The sequence below is a fragment of the Sus scrofa genome, chromosome 3, assembly GCF_054392235.1.
Source record: "Sus scrofa isolate SSC_HxYL_T2T_F1_AM1 chromosome 3, Sscrofa_HxYL_maternal_Yorkshire_Landrace_v2.0, whole genome shotgun sequence".
NCBI lineage: Eukaryota > Metazoa > Chordata > Mammalia > Artiodactyla > Suidae > Sus > Sus scrofa.
This window is the reverse complement of record NC_139385.1, coordinates 113957975-113972422: the sequence shown is the minus strand read 5'-3', so window position 1 is coordinate 113972422 and position 14448 is coordinate 113957975. Positions and strand designations below refer to the sequence as shown.

General features: G+C 42.1%; 2 protein-coding genes across 23 annotated transcripts in view; one reads left to right on the top strand and one right to left on the bottom strand.

Moving 5' to 3' along the window:
• Positions 1 to 11015, bottom strand: part of HNRNPLL (heterogeneous nuclear ribonucleoprotein L like) — a 42691-nt gene extending 31676 nt beyond the window's left edge. For all 8 annotated transcript variants that reach the window (XR_014842181.1, XR_014842180.1, XM_021087607.2 and 5 more), the window contains exon 1: positions 10424 to 11015. Coding sequence is in view for 6 of the 8 variants with exons in the window: in XM_021087607.2 (XP_020943266.1) it covers positions 10424 to 10609 (186 nt within the window). In the remaining 2 variants the exon portion in view is untranslated. The remainder of the gene's footprint in view (positions 1 to 10423) is intronic.
• The window catches only part of LOC102164129 (uncharacterized), a 56333-nt gene continuing 52492 nt past the window's right edge, over positions 10608 to 14448 (top strand). For 13 of the 15 annotated variants that reach the window (XR_014842184.1, XR_014842183.1, XR_014842182.1 and 10 more), the window contains exon 1: positions 10608 to 11276. Coding sequence is in view for 2 of the 15 variants with exons in the window: in XM_085019519.1 (XP_084875645.1) it covers positions 10608 to 11276; positions 11534 to 11578 (714 nt within the window). In the remaining 13 variants the exon portion in view is untranslated. Of the gene's footprint in view, positions 11277 to 11388; positions 11742 to 14448 lie in introns of those variants that run through there. The other 2 variants (XM_085019519.1, XM_085019520.1) reach the window with 2 other exon arrangements.

The following is a 14448-nucleotide window of genomic DNA, read 5'->3' as shown; positions in this document are numbered from 1 at the left end:
GAAAGAAATTACTACCATGTACAATTCATTTATATATATAAGAAAACTATTATAGATAGATTTTTCTTCTAAAAGTATTAATGTTTTACCAGTAAAATTTAAGAAAAATTTTAAGAAAATTAAATCCCTTTCTAGTTATAGAGACAACAATTTTTCTTATCTTTTAATTTTTTTTTCTTTTTTTTGTCTTTTTGCCATTTCTTGGGCCGCTCCCGCGGCATATGAAGGTTCCCAGGCTAGGGGTAGAATCGGAGCTATAGCTGCCGGCCTACGCCAGAGCCACAGCAACGCGGGATCCGAGCCACATCTGCAACCTACACCACAGCTCACAGCAACGCCGGATGGTTAACTCACTGAGCAAGGGCAGGGACCGGACCTGCAACCTCATGGTTCCTAGTCGGATTCGTTAACCACTGCGCCATGACGGGAACTCCTCTTATCTTTTAATTTTTTTAACAATTTTTATTTTTTCCATTATGGCTGATTTACAGTGTTCTGTCAATTTCTACTACATGGTAAAATTTTTCTTTCTTTTTTTTCCTTTTCTAGGCCTGCACCCATGACATACGGAGGTTCCCAGGCTAGGGGTCTAATCAGAGGTGTAGCTGAAGATGCAAGAAAACGGAGTTCCCGTCGTGGCACAGCGGTTAACGAATCCGACTAGGAACCATGAGGTTGCGGGTTCGGTCCCTGCCCTTGCTCAGTGGGTTAATGATCCGGCGTTGCCGTGAGCTGTGTTGTAGGTTGCAGATACAGCTTGGATCCTGCATTGCTGTGGCTGTGGTGTAGGCCAGTGGCTACAGCTCCAATTCGACCCCTAGCCTGGGAACCTCCACATGCCGCGGGAGCAGCCCAAAGAAATAGCAAAAAGACAAAAAAAAAAAAAAAAAAAAAAAAAAAAAAAAAGATGCAAGAAAACAGTTTTGTGCCCTGCCAATAAAAAATGTCAGAGTTTGAAGAAAAAAATTAATTTAAATATATAAAGTAACCATGAGACTACTCTTACACTTCTCAAATCCAACAAATAAGTTCAGTCCTTTGCAAATACTAATTCAACCCTTGGAATTTCATTTGAACTGCTTATGCTGAGTCTTTTCTATGGTTAAACAGATATTCACTACATGCCACTACATTTGAAATGATTGTACCCGATGTATACCAACACCATTAGCAACCTATTCGCAGCCTTAACAAATGACTGCCTCAGTGGAACTCAACAACCAAAAGCACATTATCATCATTAAGCTCTTAAATATTACTGGGTAACAATAATGTAGAAAGCTCTAAATACCTAAAAACCTAACTTAGAGGATACACTTAAAGTATAAATAAGGAGTTCCCGTCGTGGCGCAGTGGTTAACGAATCCGACTAGGAACCATGAGGTTGCGAGTCCGGTCCCTGCCCTTGCTCAGTGGGTTAACGATCCGGCGTTGCCGTGAGCTGTAGTGTAGGTTGCAGACACAGCTCGGATCCCGTGTTGCTGTGGCTCTGGCGTAGGCCGGTGGCTGCAGCTCCGATTCAACCCCTAGCCTGGGAATCTCCACATGCCGCGGGAGCGGCCCAAGAAATAGCAACAACAACAACAAAAGACAAAAACAAACAAACAAACAAAATAAAGTATAAATAAGTGTTACTCTAAAAATAATTAAACAATAATAAACTGCAAGAAATTAGACAGTCATCTCCATTGTTCCTTAGAAATCAGCTGGCAAAGGACTAAAAGCAAAAAAAAAAAAAAATTGGCATAGGCTCTTCAAAAAGTAGTGGAAGATTTCAGATTGAGACTAAAGAGAAACAACAACCAAATGTAACATGGGAGCCTTCATTTGATAATAGATAAAAACTATTATAGGAGTTCCGTAGTGGCGCAGTGGTTAACGAATCCGACTGGGAACCATGAGGTTGCGGGTTCTGTCCCTTTGCTTGCTCAGTGGGTTAACGATCGGGCGTTGCCATGAGCTGTGGTATAGGTTGCAGACACAGCTCGGACCCCATGTTGCTGTGGCTCTGGCGTGGGCCGGCAGCTACAGCTCTGATTAGACCCCTGGCCTGGGAACCTCCATATGCGGCAGGAGCGGCCCAAGAAATAGCAAAAAAAAAGACAAAAAAAAAAAAACAAAAAACTATTATAAAAGACATCTCAGGGAAAATTGGAGAAATTGAAACATAGACATCATATTAGGTTGTATAATAAAATTATTTATTGTCTTAGGTACCATTATGATGATAATGACTATGTGATAAGAATACCCTTATTCTTACGAAAGCTGTGATAGTCAGGGTTGAACTGTCATTATGTCTGCAACTCACATTTCAAATAGTATGGGGGGTATGCATATAAACACAGATATACATATATAGAGAAAATCCCAAAAAGCAAAATATTCAAAACTGCTGAATCTAGGTAAAGAGCATATGTAATTAAACATTTTACATTTAAAAAGCTAGGAAATTGTTTCATTATATAAAATTCAAGACCTACAGAAAGGTATGAAGAATAAAAATATAATCATTAACTCACTACCAATCAGTTGAACACATCTTTTCCTATCTCCCTTCCCATCACGAATAATAACTTTCTTGAATATAGTGCTAAAAAACATGAGTATTTTTCAAACTGGTCTTCTTTACAAAGAAATGGATTACAGGACCAATTTAAAAATCTCTCCAAAGATCTGATTTTTATATATTATTAATTATATTTCCTAAATGAAAGAGATCAAGATATAAGTCCTTCTCTAAAAGCTGGAAGATGTTAAATGCAATCAATATGATACTTAGGGGAAGGCATGATTATCTCAACCCCAAAGCTGAGAACATATCCCATACCCTCTGTATTTCCCTTAATCTAACTCAATGACTGCCTTTCATGAGTACCTTGACACATCTCTATCTTTAAATTATGTCCCCTTTTCTTGAACTTAAAATTCTCTCATCCTTTCTGTTGTTTATTTTAAAAAGGAAAAAACCCTAGGATTGTTTCCAAATATAAAACTGATATACTAAAAATATCTTTTCAAACTATTATTTTTACCACCCCTCTTCTTCCCCCTCAAATACTAACACATTTCTTCTATCAACATTTTATCTCTACCTATACTATGTAATGGTGATAAGAAATCTGAAATCAACAGATTATTTTACTACTCTAGAATCACCTCCTTTAAGTATCATACTATGCATCTGAATCTAAATTGGTGAATAAGTCAGTACTCTTTACTCCCATCTATATATTAATACTTTAATCATGTCTTCTAAAACTGAAGGAGTTTTTTTTAATCCTTTCTCATACAGAAGCCCAAATTCTTTCCATTTCAAATGTTTAGTTATCTAGGCTCTCTTTCAGTCTATTTATATCTGACTTTATTAGACTAGAAACAATATTCCAAATAAGTACCCAGCAAATGGAAACATGCCTACAATTTACATATACTTTCTTCATTACTCAATCCCTTCTTTAGGTAAACTGGGTCAACTATAACGGAGGTATTATTTGGTCCTCACTGCAAAGTATGGACCAATTATAAACTTCTAGCCCTTCAAAGCCTATCTCAAAGACAAAGTCCAATAATGCCAATCCTGAGTGCCAATTTTGACTACTGCAGATTGAAGACCATGTTCGACTAAAGAGAAGGGAAGCTCAGCAGCCTATAAGTGAAGTTTCTATCATCTCTCATATAACAGAAACCTGTAAACTCACAAAGGCCAGGCACAATGACCTCAGGCCTTTTGTTTTCCCAACATCTCCATGCATAACATGTGTTTAACAGCCATTGAACAACCTCTTCCGCCCTCCAACAAATACAGGATTAAAAAAGACCAACTTTGGAGTTCCCTGGCGGCCTAGAGGTTAAGGATGCGGCGTTGTCACTGCTCTGGCATGTGTTTGATCCCTCACCAGAGAATTTCTGCATGCCGTAGTCACAGCCAAAAAAAAGAGACCAAAAGAAAAAACACGACCAACCTCAAATTCAATTAATTCATCCCCCAAATTCCCCAAAACCAAACACACAAAGACCTATTCCAAGTGATTATCCTTAAACACCTCCAACAACAGGAAAACAAAATTCTTACTAACATGCATTCAAATTGGTCTCCCTATAATTTTTTCTTTTTTCTTCTTCTTTTTTTTTTTTTTTTTTTTTTTTTTGGCTTTTTAGGGCTGCATCCACGGCATATGGAGGTTCCCAGGCTAGGGGTCCAATCAGAGCTGCAGCTGCCAGCCTATACCACAGCCACAGCAGCAAGGGATCCGAGGCCTGTCTGTGACCTACACCACAGCTCACCACAGCTCACGGCAACACTCAATCCCCAACCCACAGAACAAAGCCAGGAATAGAACCCTCAACCTCATGCTTCCTAATCAGATTCATTTCTGCTGCACCACAAGAAGAACTCCTCCCTGCAATTTTCTATACATAATGGCCTTTCTTTCTACTCCTCAGACCAGCATTTGCATCTTTGGACATTTACTGGCTCTATGATCTTATGCTACTTACTCAACCTTCTCTTTTTCCTTTTCAGGGCTATGCCTGTGGCATATGGAAGTTCCCAGGCTAGGGTCGAATCAGAGCTGTAGCCACGGGCCTATACCACAGCCAGGGCAATACCAGATCCAAGCCGTATCTGTGACCTACAACCTAGATCATGGCAATGCCGGATCCTTAACCCACTGAACGAGGCCAGGGATCGAACCTGAGTCCTCATGGTTTACTAGCCAGATTCCTTTCCACTGAGCCACAATGGGGACTCCTACTTACTTAACCTTTCTTAACCTCAGTTTCGCTTTTAAAAAAATAAGAAAACAAAATCCTCACCACTTAAAATTACAACAAACAAATTAGACAAATATAAAAGTCTAGCACAGTGCTAGATGTAGTTCTTGAACAAGGGTCCAATAAAAATTAGTTGCCACCTCCTATCCTTATCTTCATTTCCCTCTTCTACCATAACCTTCCTATTATTTGTCATGATTTCTTAAATCACAATTAAGTTTACTCTTCAGGCTGAGTACATCTCAGATTCTCCTGTCATTCCTCTTATGATGTGATTTTGAGTGCCTTCTCTATTCTGGTAATAATTTCCTAGATACATTAGAATTTATCTGGAGTTCCCCTCGTGGTACAGCGGAAATGAATCCAACTAGGAACCATGAGGTTTTGGATTTGATCCCTGGCCTCACTCAGTGGGTTAAGGATCCAGCATTGCCGGGAGCTATGGTGTAGGTCACAGATGCGGCTCAGATCTCATGTTGCTGTGGCTCTGGTGCAGACTGGCAGCTTACAGCTCCAATTAGACCCTTAGCCTGGAAACCTCCATATGCCATGTGTGTGGCCCTAAAAACACACACACACACAAAAAGAAATAAAGAAAAAAGAAAAAAAAAGAAAAAAAAAAAAAAGAATTTATCAACATAGTACCAAGAAATGAGTATAATGTTTTCAGATATTTAAAACTGTCCTCCCTTTTACTTGGGATACTTCATATAGACCAAGAACAAACTAGTTTAAAGGACAGCTGTAAACATCTTTTTATTCACACTATGTTTAGAGTTAACTAGTATGTTTTTTTCTTACTAAATTAAACTATCACATTTCTTTACTTGGTCTTTTTCTTTTTCCTTTTTTTTTTTCTTTTTGCACACTCGCAGCATGCAGAAGTTCCCGGGCCAGGGATCAACACAGGCCACAGCACTGAACGCCAGATCCTTAACAGCTAGGCCACCAGGAAACTGGGTTTTGCCTACCCAGAACCCATTGCCCGTTCTTCTGGTTAAATGCAAAAACAAATAAAAACTCCTCAACCCCTTATTATTCCACTAGTTGTCTCAGTCAAACAGTCATGACACCCTAACTTCAGAGGCAGTCCACTGATTGGTTGGGGATAGCAAGACATAAAAAAATAGCTGATCAGAGGGGATAGATATGGGCTCTAGGGGAGAGACTGTGTTCTCTTTATTTGTCAGCTGTAAGAATGTAAGCCTAGGAGTTCCCATCGTGGCACAGTGGTTAACGAATCTGACTAGGAACCATGAGTCAGTTGCTGGTTCGATCCCTGGACTTGATCAGTGGGTTAAGGATCCGGCGTTGCCGTAAGCTGTGGTGTAGGTCGCAGACGCAGCTTGGATCCTGCATTGCCGTGGCTCTGGCGTAGGCCAGTGGCTACACCTCCGATTAGACCCTTAGCCTGGGAACCTCCATATGTTGCAGGAGTGGCCCTAGAAAAGGCAAAAAAAAAAAAAAAAAAAAAGAATGTAAGCCTAGCTTTATCACTACACAGAGGAAATAGAGATGGAACACAGGAAGAGAGAATCTAGTCCCTATGACATCATCTAAATCCCTAGATCCTGCCATGCCCAAACTAGTGCCACACTTGAAATTCCTAGTTATATGGCCCAATAAAGTCTCTACCCCTGTCCCCTTTTCATTTTATTTAAGCTCATCTGTGTTGTGGTATAGCTGTAATTGCAGGCTTTGGAAATTGTATTCAATACCATATAGAGGGAAAAAAATTAAATGACGCAGAATCACAGATTTTCAGATTTTTTTTTAATATACTCACTACTAAGAACAGCACCTAGCACATGATAGGGCTCAAGTATTACTTTTTAATAAGCTAAGAGATCACAGTGATAATCTAATCCAACCATCTCATGTGATAGGTAGCAAGTTGAATTCCAAAGAGGTTAAGTCGCAAAGCATGTTGGCAGCAGAGCCAAGACACCTGCTTTGGTTGAGCTTATGGCTCTATTAACAGCACTTTTCACTATATGTACTAATATGAAGAAATAGTCACTTGTTAAAACCCAAAAATAGGAAAACCTATTAACTTTTCATTTACATCCCAAAACTAGGCTTAAAATTGTCGCTCTAACAGCTTAGCTAAATGTGACATAGGACATTACTGTCACAGAAGCTTCAAGGCTCTAGCACTTACCTCCATGGTACACAACCTTGAACTTTTTTTTCTTCAGAACGTAGTTACTATGCTCACTGTCACGGTCCCTAAACTTTTACTGTGGGAGCTAAGCTAACAAAGAGACTTCATTCTATCTTCCATTCTACATTCATCCCAGTAAGTCATCATAATATTCCTACCATCTCTGTAATTCAGACCAAGTTTAACAGTATATCTTAAATTCAAACTAGATTCTCTACATAAAGCATATTCCTTTGATTGGAAATCCTAGCATCTTTATTTTTAGCTTGGCATTTTGCTATTGTACAAGTCTATTGATTAAAAGATGAAAAACTTAAATTTTCACCTCATCAGCAAACAAATCACTTTAACAATCTTTGATTTACCTGTTTATTCACCAGCAGAATAGAGTAAAAGAAAAACCTGGAAGTCTCTAAAGTGAATTAGCACTCCATAAATCTTTACTGATACCCATCTTTATAAAAGCAGATCTTTTCTGGGTAACCTACCAATTCAATTTCTCAGTTAATTTTGCCTAGTGAAGCGCTAATAGTTAGAAGTCAAGCTGCTTTCTTAAAAGCAAGGAGATACAGACATGTACTGTTAATATGATCCTGAAGATCATGCCTGCTAAATTTAAGAACACAATTCACTGCACAAGAATAAAGTAACCATATAAATACTCAGCATGATATAATCAAGCACTCCACAGACAAGTTTTGTTGAAGACACAGTCCAAAGAATTTGAAACAGTCTGGGAGTTTTTCCTCTTCAAAGTCCTAGAAGACACAAATTTGAAGGGTGTCTTTTCTCACACCTAAACTATAAACTCGTTTCTCCTTACACCTTAAGACATCATGATCATTCACAATGATTAATTCATTTTTAAATCGGGAGCATCTGTAGAAAGTTTTTCTTAAATACTTATACTCTTCTTTAAACATAATTATTATTAAAGCACTTAAGGAAACTTATGAAAAGCCAACAATGTAAACACCTGAAGTCTTACTGTACTTCTACAAACTTTCAACTAGAGTTGGAAAGATGACCCAGGACTGTACCTAATCTGTATTTACTTAAAGTTTGATCACAAATGTATTTCTTCTGGGGCTGGGCTGAGGCTGAGCCAAACTCTTTTCAGTTAGATGAATTACCATATTTCTGGATAATGATGCACTCTATAGAGAGTAAACTTCTATTCAGGGCATTCCTATCCTAGTGAAATTTTATTATGTACAGGTTTCCATAGTTGCAATGATTTCAAAATAGTACCCAAAATCACAAGAAGAAAAATGTTTTAAAAACAGGAAAAATAATCCTTCATTAGATTTCACAGTGCAGTATTGGTTCTACTGTTAAATAAAAGCAATTCACACAGTGGAAGCTCCCATCCTAGCTCAGTGGAAAGGAATCTGACTAGTATCTGTGAGGCCACAGGTTCGATTTCTGGCCTTGCTCAGTGGGTTAAGGATCTGGCCTTGCTGTGAAGCTGTGGTGTAGGTTGCAGATGCGGCTCAGATCTGGTGTTGCTGTGGCTGTGATGTAGGACAGTGGCTATGCTCAGAATGGACCCCAGGCTTGGGAACCTCCATATGCCGCAGGTGCTGCCCTAAAAAAAAGACCAGCAAAAAAGAAAAAAAAAAAAAAAAAAAAGAAAAGAAAGAAAGAAAGAAACACACCGGCAGTAAGATAAAATTTGAATTTATAACTAATTCTGCATATATTAGTTTCTGCCTGGGTAATTTAAATGCTGTATTCCATTAATAACTGAACTACAACTTCAGGTATGGAAAGCATGGAAAGTTCAACTTTCACATTTTAAAGACTAACACAGAATAGTAAACTGACATTCCCAAAGTCACAGAGATTATATGCCAGCTAAGACTCCTGACTCTCCCCAAGACCTATATCCGCTGCTAGATACAATTAACTAAAGATGTATTAATTGTAAACTATTTTCTTCCCAACATCCAAAATAATATACTACTGGCTTAATAAAGTTTTCAAAAACATTTTTTTTTATAAACTGGTTAAAATATCTTTCCAAGACACTTAATGGAAGACATTTCATGCTACTGCACAAAAACTCAAGACTTTCAGCAGAAGAAATACAATGATCCAATGCATCTAAACATCAGTTACAATATTCTTGTTTCCAACTTCCACATAAGATTTGCTTTGAACTGAAACTTCCTAAGAAGAAATGCACTTCCTTTATTTATACTTTTAAGTTACATTTTGAATATTCCAAACAGCTAGGTACAAAAGTGGAAAGAAAGCAGTATCTAGCCATAAGAAAGCTTTGTTATTTAGAGAAAGAAAAGTTCCTTTTTTAAATGTGTTGCAACCTTACCCTATTTGGAAACTAACATGAGGGCTACTGACCGGAATTTTTTTTTTTACAAAAAAATGAAAACAAGAGCTAAATAACATCTAATTTGCCTCTTGTAAAAGGTGAGAAACATCTTAAAATATATGTGAACAATTTCGTAAATTTCGGCTAAAGTGAGCTTTAAAAAAATCACAAAATGTTTCAACTGTTAAAAGAACATCTAATCATCAAGACAGCTTAAGTGCACCAAAAAGAACAAAAATGTTTGCTTTGTTCCCTTAAAATCTCCATCCAACGGAAGCTGAGTTACCACTTGCTGTGAATAAAACGATTTTCACATTCCTTCTGCCTCCAGCTAATCTTTCTGATGAGAGAAATAAGAATCTAGGAACGTGTGTTTGATGCAGTCCTGAATTCAGTTCCGCTTTTCGTGGAGCGATTTGGAACAAACTGCCCGTGAAGAACTGAGGTGATTTTAAGATTCATTTTACTTGGAAGTAGTGGTGTGCGAACACCTACCAACATATTTTCTCACCGAAGAGCTAAAAACTGTACTGAGCAATAATCATGAAACTGGGGAGCAAAATATGTGCGCCAGGCCAGCCAAGAATAAAAATTTTCTAATTAAATCCTTGGAAGACGCGGGGGGGGGGGGCAGTGTGAACGCCGGAGCGTAATCTGTCACTTAGCTACGGTTCTCCTCAAAACCCAGGCGAAGAGAGCCCCGGGTGGAACCGACGCCACCATCCTGTGATCGGGACCGGCGCGCAGATGCTGGAGCAAGGGACTGAAGGGAGCGGGTCGTCGGACGCGGGCCACTCGCCCGCAGAGTTAAAACAAAGGGCTAATCGTGCACCCGAGTTCCCAGGAGCGGAAGCGGCAACGCCTCCCCAGCCGCCGGGCCCCGCGACCCTTCCCAAGTTCAGGGCCGGCAGCGGACTCGCGGCGGGGCCTGCGGCCAGGCCGAGCCTAGATTCGCGATCCAGGTGCTGGAAACAGGTAGGGCAAAGGAAAAAAGACGCAAAGAGAAGAGCCGGCGCTTCCCAACCTGGTCAGCGCAGCAAAATGGGAAAATGAGGCGGGCGGAAGGACTCGGGGCCGAGTCCCCGCCGCGGGGCCCTGCTTCCCGGGGAGCCGCCAGGCACCGAGGACCCGGCGCCGCGCTTTGTTACCGGCTGTGAGAAGCTTCGGCCGCCGCTGCCATCGCCCCCGCTCCGGGGCGTCGCTTCCCGGCGATTCTCGCCTTCCTCCGCAGAGTAGTCGATTTCTCCCTCCTCGGTCTTGAGGCGCTTGGCCTGGCTCTCGTATTCCCGGTCCTCCTCATACGTCTCCCTAGGGGAGGATGAGGAGGAGGACATGGCGGCGGCCGGAGAGACCGGCCGGCAGGCGTGTGGGGGTGGCGGCGGGGCGCGGGCCTCGGACGCCGCCGGCCAGTCCTCGCCACCCGCAGCGCTTCTTCAGAAAAGGTCTGTGCGGCCGGGCGTCCGCGGGGGCCGCGCGCCCTGGAGCCGGGTGGGTGCAGAGAGCGGGCAGGATGAAGGGGGCGCTCCAGGAGGAGGCTCCGGAGCGGCCGCTCCCCTTTATCACAGAGCCAACATTCAGCCTCTCCCTCTTCCTCCGTCTCCAAAGCCTGCCCTGGGGAGCGAATCTAAGGATCGGGACGCGACCGTTGCTTCCGGTCTTCCCTCCTCCCCTAATCCGCTCCTTGCCGCCCAGGCCGAGCCTCCACCCCCGCCTTCGCGGCCGCCGCAGAGGATCAAATCCAGCAGCACCCCGCGGGAAGCGCCCCCCAGCCCGGGCCTTGCTCTCTATTGGCAGAGGGAAAAGTCGACCAGGCTTCCAATTGGCTCTAAAGGCCGTTCGTCAAAAGCTGCCCACTGTCAGGCCTCCTCCCCCCCCCCCCCCCCACTCCGCGCCTTCAGAACTCGCCGCTGGCCTGCGAGTGACGACCGAGCAGCACCTGCAGCGCAACGTCCTGGAGCGGTTGCTACACCGCGGCCGTTAGCGCTGTTGGGCCAACCGGAGGTGAGGCGCGGGGCGAACCCCGGCGGGCCAGGAGGCATGCAGTGGGACCGGGGCTGCGGGTGTTAACCGCCCTCCCGCTAATTTAAATGCTTTTATTACTTCTCTTCAAAAGAGAAAATCCCTACAGATGTACCTCACACAGCCCTAAAGCTCCGGGAGGTGAAGCGAGCAAAGGGCTTAGAGCCGTGAAAGTAGCGTTCTCCCATTGTTGTGTGCAAAATCTCATCCAAGTGGACGGATTCTCTCCCCGCCGCTAGGTAGATGTTCGAGAACAGTCAACATGCACTGAAGTGCGGGTCTAAAGAAGACGCTCCACACGGGCGACTGTCAGTTCGATCAGTTAGTACTCGTGGGTCTTCTGGACTCTTCTTTCCTGACAATTATAACGAGGGGTCTTGTATCAAGTCCCTGCCCCAACTAAATGTGCTTTAAACCTTCCATATAAAGTTTCATCCTTCATCTCAACCTTTTCCTTTCTGGGCGATCGATTTATTTCACATTATCATTTATCTTTTAAAAGACACGAAAGCCTATCAAAGTTGTCCTTTGGACCACACACAGCTTGTTTCCTCTGTGGAGCCCTGAGGCCTCCTCAAGCTTCTGGTTGCTGCTTTCCCCTTTTGAAACGGTGCCCTTTATAAGCTACCTATTAGGATATTCTGTTTTAAAAACTAGACGCGCTTGGAGACAGGAACTGGGCTTTTCTCATCTTTGCAAACCCAGTTCCTGTAACAGTCCCCAGCACAAGTTACATGCTCAACAAGGCTGAATGAGTGGGCCTTGGGAAATAAAGGTCCATTATCTTTCAGGAGAGGAACTGGCAAATCTAACGCAACCTAACTGCCTTCTGTGACTTAATCCTTGGAGAGTTGCCTGGGATCGAGTCATTTAAATGTTTCTGATATCCTTGGCGGTCAGATGCTTCCCAAAATGTGGCTCTTCTTTTCCTAATGGTGTGGATTGTTTCCTCCCCAGCCTATTCTCTCTCCTTTCCAAAGTTATTTCCTAAGGGAAAAAAAAAAAGCCATTTTTATTTATTGTTGACAGTGCTTTAATCTACAGTGTTTTGTACTTAACAATTTACACTGCCTGTCATTTTGGAATCCACTTGCAAGTTTTTTCACAACACGATACAGCTATGATCAAATTTGTGTGCGCCTACAGGTGTACACTGACAAAATAGAACTAAAAAACAATTCGAATTTTTTTTTAATTACAATAAAATGGAAATAGAAGAAATATCAAGGAGGGAGCTGCAGAGCTGGCTATACATGAGGAAATCTGGACAGAACACGGAACAATAAGCAGAGCTAGAAGGCCTTATCCAAACTTTCAAAATATTTCACGTGATAGTGAAAATATTTAAATGCTCAAAGCCTGCTTCCAACCTATGAATTATGCCAGGTTAAAATGCAGCTCTCCCAGCAACCTGGCCTTGTGGAACCTTGCTGCTATATGCAGTATTTACTTCTCTAGCAGTAGGTTAGCGTCAATATGTACTAGTATTAAACTTAATTCTGGAGTTCCCATCATAGCTGAGCAGAAACAAACCTGACTAGCATTCATGAGGATTCAGGTTCGATCCCTAGCCGCACTCAGTGGGTTAAGGATCCTGCATTGCAGTGAGCTATGGTGTAGGTCTCAGACATAGCTTGGATCTAGCATTATGGTGTTGTAGGCCAGTGGCTACGGCTTGGATTTGACCCCTACCCTGGGAACCTCCATATTCCATGAGTTCGTCCCAAAAAAGACAAAAATAAATAAACAATTCTTTTTTCGATCCCTTCAAATCAAACTGTTTATTTATTTTTGCTTTTTAGGGCCGCAACTGCGGCATGTGAAGTTTCCCAGGCTAGGGGTCTAATCAGAGCTACAGCTGCCAGTCTTCTCCACAGCCACAGCAACACTAGATCTGAGCCGCCTCTGCGACCTACACTTCAGCTCATGGCAGCGCCAGATCCTTAACCCACTGAGCAAGGCTAGGAATCGAACCTACAACCTCATGATTCCTAGTAGGATTCGATTCCACTGCGCCACAGTGGAAACTCCTCACACTGTTAATTTAAAATACTAAGAGTAGGAGTTCCTATTGTGGCTCATGGAAACAAACCTGACTAGTACCCATGTGGCTGTGGGTTTGATCCCTGGCCCTGTTCAGTGGGTTAAGGATCCATGCACTGTGGTATAGTCCAGCAGTTGTAGCTCCGATTCGACTCCTAGCCTGGGAGCTTCATATGCCACACCTGGAGTCCCCCCAAAAAATAAAAAATAAAAGACTGAGAAGTAAAACTCTGAAAGCATGTTTAAGGGATGTAGGTCAGTGCATTGACTGTGAGTGACCTTTGAGCTTGTTACAGATGAGTTGTTCAGTGACAGTAAGTTCTTAGATATGGAAAAGGCTAACTACTCATTACTAGAATGTGAGAAGAGCTAAAGAAGGAGAGCATAAAGTTTATTCTGCATGATTTAATTTAAGGGAGATAAAGATATTACATACTTCCCTGTAGCCGGAAATGCCTTTGAAGCTCAGAAACTGGTCCCAAATGTGTGAAAATAATCAGTTATTTAACTCAACCTGAATATCTTTTGCACTACCTTATATACAGCCTCAGGACTCAGGCCAATTGTCTGAATGCTTGATTGGATTGGCTGCTGTTTATTGGGGTAGGCAGCAGCCATGAATTCCCATTGACACAACTCAAAAGGGGACTGGGGGTTATGCTAGAGTGGGAGGTCCAGGGAAGGTCTGGGGAAACTCATAGTCAAAGTCCTTTATAATCTAACCCCAAACTGCTGTTTAGTTTTAAATCTCATTGCCAACCTATCTAAAGTAAATTATAAGACATTGTACTGGGTGATGAAGAGACTAGAAAACTATATGAGCTGATTTTTGCCTTCTCAAAGCTTACAGTTTTAGTTGAGGAAAGAAGGCACATACCCAAGAGATAGGCTACAAGGCATAGCTAACATACATGTGACAGTAATAGCCACTCACAATATACCGGGCACTGTGCTAACCACTATAAGAGTCATGTCAATAAATTCTGACAGAGACCTCCTAACAGAGGTATTATTATTACTATGCCCATTGTACAGTTAAAGAAAGTCTAGAAGTTAAGACCTGCCCTAGAGCCACAGTTAGTAACTAGAGAGCCAGAACTATAACCCAAGC